At 37.4% G+C, this 2680-nt stretch overlaps 1 protein-coding gene across 1 annotated transcript; it reads right to left on the reverse strand.

Annotated features, from left to right (window-relative positions):
* Positions 1 to 481: 481 nt before the first annotated feature.
* LOC107576689 (2-amino-3-ketobutyrate coenzyme A ligase, mitochondrial-like) lies at positions 482 to 1882 on the reverse strand. Its single transcript, XM_016262831.1, has 4 exons — positions 1782 to 1882; positions 1454 to 1625; positions 1036 to 1157; positions 482 to 931 (listed from the first exon to the last, which is right to left on the reverse strand). The coding sequence occupies exons 1-4, from the start codon at positions 1837 to 1839 to the stop codon at positions 780 to 782; spliced, it is 504 nt and encodes a 167-aa protein (XP_016118317.1). The 5' UTR covers positions 1840 to 1882; the 3' UTR covers positions 482 to 779.
* Between the last annotated feature and the right edge of the window lie 798 nt (positions 1883 to 2680).

The raw sequence follows: 2680 nt of genomic DNA on the forward strand, positions 1-2680 counted from the left end.
AAGTGAACTCAAAACCAAGCTGACATATAGAATACAAAAGTTAGATATGAAATAAAAATAGATTTGAGCTTAAAACTCGAACTGTGTTGTCAGGACAAAAGTTTTACATATAAATGCCAGGTTTTAAATGTTATATTAATGGGCCAACACAATGGTTTGACATGTATATTACCTTTTACATTTTAATGATTACATACAATAAATAGTTTAGTGTTTTTTAATTGCTTTACTATTCATGTCAGTCTATAATAGGCTGTGTCATAATGACAGGTTTCCATTGTGACAACATGCCCCACTGTTGGCATATTGTTTGAGAAATTGTTGCATGGACATTGCACTGTACAAATGGGCTTTTCGTTTATTCAATATTAAGATTTGGGTCTGATTTTATACAGCGGTGTAAGGGACAGTATTTGCTTTGAAAGTAGTGAATTTAAGTAGTCAACTACCTTCATGTAAATAATCAAGATTAGACATTAAATGGCATAACCTTTTTATTTTGACCCATCTATGGACAGCTGCAGCATCAGCATGATCTGTATAAACTTGCAAATAATGCTGATGAGACAAGTCTTAACTGAAAAATGTCAAGACACATTTGGTATATAGCTGGTGTAGAAGACTGCCCTAAAAGAAGCAACTATTAATCTTAAAGAAAGTCATTTATAAAATATACAAATATCCTTTGACCTTCACTGATCTCAGAAGCATTTTTGCTATGATATGTATCTTAAACCTCACTCTAACAGTCCACAACTTTGTCAGTTGTGTTTCGGACATTAGGAAATGACACCATGCTTCCTGCCGGTCTGTATGAAGGCATCTACAGTACGATCAATGTCCTCATCAGTGTGAGCTGCAGAGATCTGGACTCGAATGCGGGCTTTTCCTTTGGGAACGACTGGGTAGGAGAAACCGATCACATACACTCCTGATGACAGAGAGAAAAACATTGTTTTAAACAGGCTGCTGGGCTTGCATCATTTATTTTGTAGCAAAACATTTAGATGGACTATTATACATCTGAATTCTGACCCAGTTTTAGCATATCATCAGCCATAAGTGAAGCCAGGCGAGCGTCTCCTAGCATCACCGGACAGATGGGATGAGCTGTGCCAGAAATGGTGAACCCTGCCTGTGTCATGTTGTTTCTGAACCTTTGGGAAAGAAGAAAAGGCGCACAATAGACCATTGTTCTCATTAGCTCAATGAATTCCAAAAATCCTTTATTCTTAAAAGCATTCCTACTTTCATACTGAACCAGCAAAAGTCAGCTCTTTTTGTTTTGACTGCAATGTCATCCCAGATAGACTGCTGCTTTGAAAAGCAGACTCTGTTCGTTTTAACTCTGCTGCTTATCTTCGGTCCACAAAAAGAGAGCAGTAACGCAAGCTAAAGGGTGTAACTGAATCTATAAATATCACAGAGCGCCCACTCCCCCCTCCGATCTCACCTCATGGTTTTAGCTGCCATGGACTGAGCGATTTCATTGGATGCCAGCAGCAGTTCCACAGCACGGGTGGCACAGCCCACCACAGGAGGAGGGAGGGAGTTTGAAAAGAGGTACGGACGAGACCGCTGTCTCAGAAGCTCAATCAAAGCCTTGGGTCCGACGGTGTAACCACCTGACCGAGAATTAGAAAAATATACATTTGAAAGGGCTAAAATTGCTCCAGTCTTATTAGCAAAGGAACTTTGCGATTTTATTTGTTATTTTGCCTGACATAGGAGCTTGACTATGCAAAACTGTGCTCCAGATGATGTCTGATATCTATACGAACCAGCAGCTCCTCCCAGTGCTTTTCCCAGAGTGGAATTCACAATGTGCACCCTGTCCATCACTCCCAGCAGCTCATCGGTTCCTCTGCGGGAAATAAATGTATGAACATCCACTTGCAATGTAATATAATATGACATAATACTTTCTTACACAGTTTAATTAAGTCTTTATACATGAAAATATAAAACTCTCTTTATATTTGAGCTAAGATGTGGATCTCTCTGAAGCGATTTTCACATTAGGGGGTCCTCGGTTCGAGTCCCGGCTTGTGGACCTTTCCCGATCCCGTCCCCCTTCTCTCTCTCTCCCACTTCACTTCCTGTGAACTAACTGTCCTAAAAATTTTGCCATAAAGGCAAAAAAACGCCAACAAATAAATCTTAAAAAAAAAAAGTATTAATTAAGGAACGATAAAGCCATGAATCAAACCAACCACAACATCAAAAACCTTGATTTGAACCAAGAAAAATGCAAAGTGTATTTAACGACTTTAATGACAGAACTACAATCTCATAATGCATTGCAAACGACAACTGAAATAAAAAACGATTCATAAATGTTGATTTAAAGCTGTTAATTACACATATAGAAACGATGCATTTTTTGTTTATTGCTAAATATTCATACATGTTCAAATATTTAAATAATGTGTGAAGGGAGATTCACTATCATGTCATTTGCAATGCTTATTTGTCGCTACAGAGCTCTTTGCACAATTTGCTTGTTTTGATTTTCTTATTGTTGGGGCTTTCTCTGCAGAATTATGGGTAATGTAGTTTTTCTCCAAAAATTTCACTGTTAAACATGATTATTTAAATATTAAGTTTAAATATGGGCCGATGACTTCCAAAAAAATAAAAAAATATATATACACACACACACTATATATATATATATATA

Source organism: Sinocyclocheilus grahami, unplaced genomic scaffold (genome assembly GCF_001515645.1).
Source record: "Sinocyclocheilus grahami isolate Dianchi unplaced genomic scaffold, SAMN03320097.WGS_v1.1 scaffold4161.1, whole genome shotgun sequence".
Lineage (NCBI taxonomy): Eukaryota > Metazoa > Chordata > Actinopteri > Cypriniformes > Cyprinidae > Sinocyclocheilus > Sinocyclocheilus grahami.

Excerpts from the sequence above, each read along its gene's own strand:
- LOC107576689 (XM_016262831.1), bottom strand. The coding sequence starts at position 1,839 with ATGGACAGGGTGCACATTGTGAATTCCACTCTGGGAAAAGCACTGGGA. Across the intron at positions 1,158-1,453 it reads ATGGCAGCTAAAACCATGAG|GTTCAGAAACAACATGACAC; the intron begins GTGAGATCGGAG and ends TCTTTCCCAAAG. Across the intron at positions 932-1,035 it reads TGATGATATGCTAAAACTGG|GAGTGTATGTGATCGGTTTC; the intron begins GTCAGAATTCAG and ends CTCTGTCATCAG.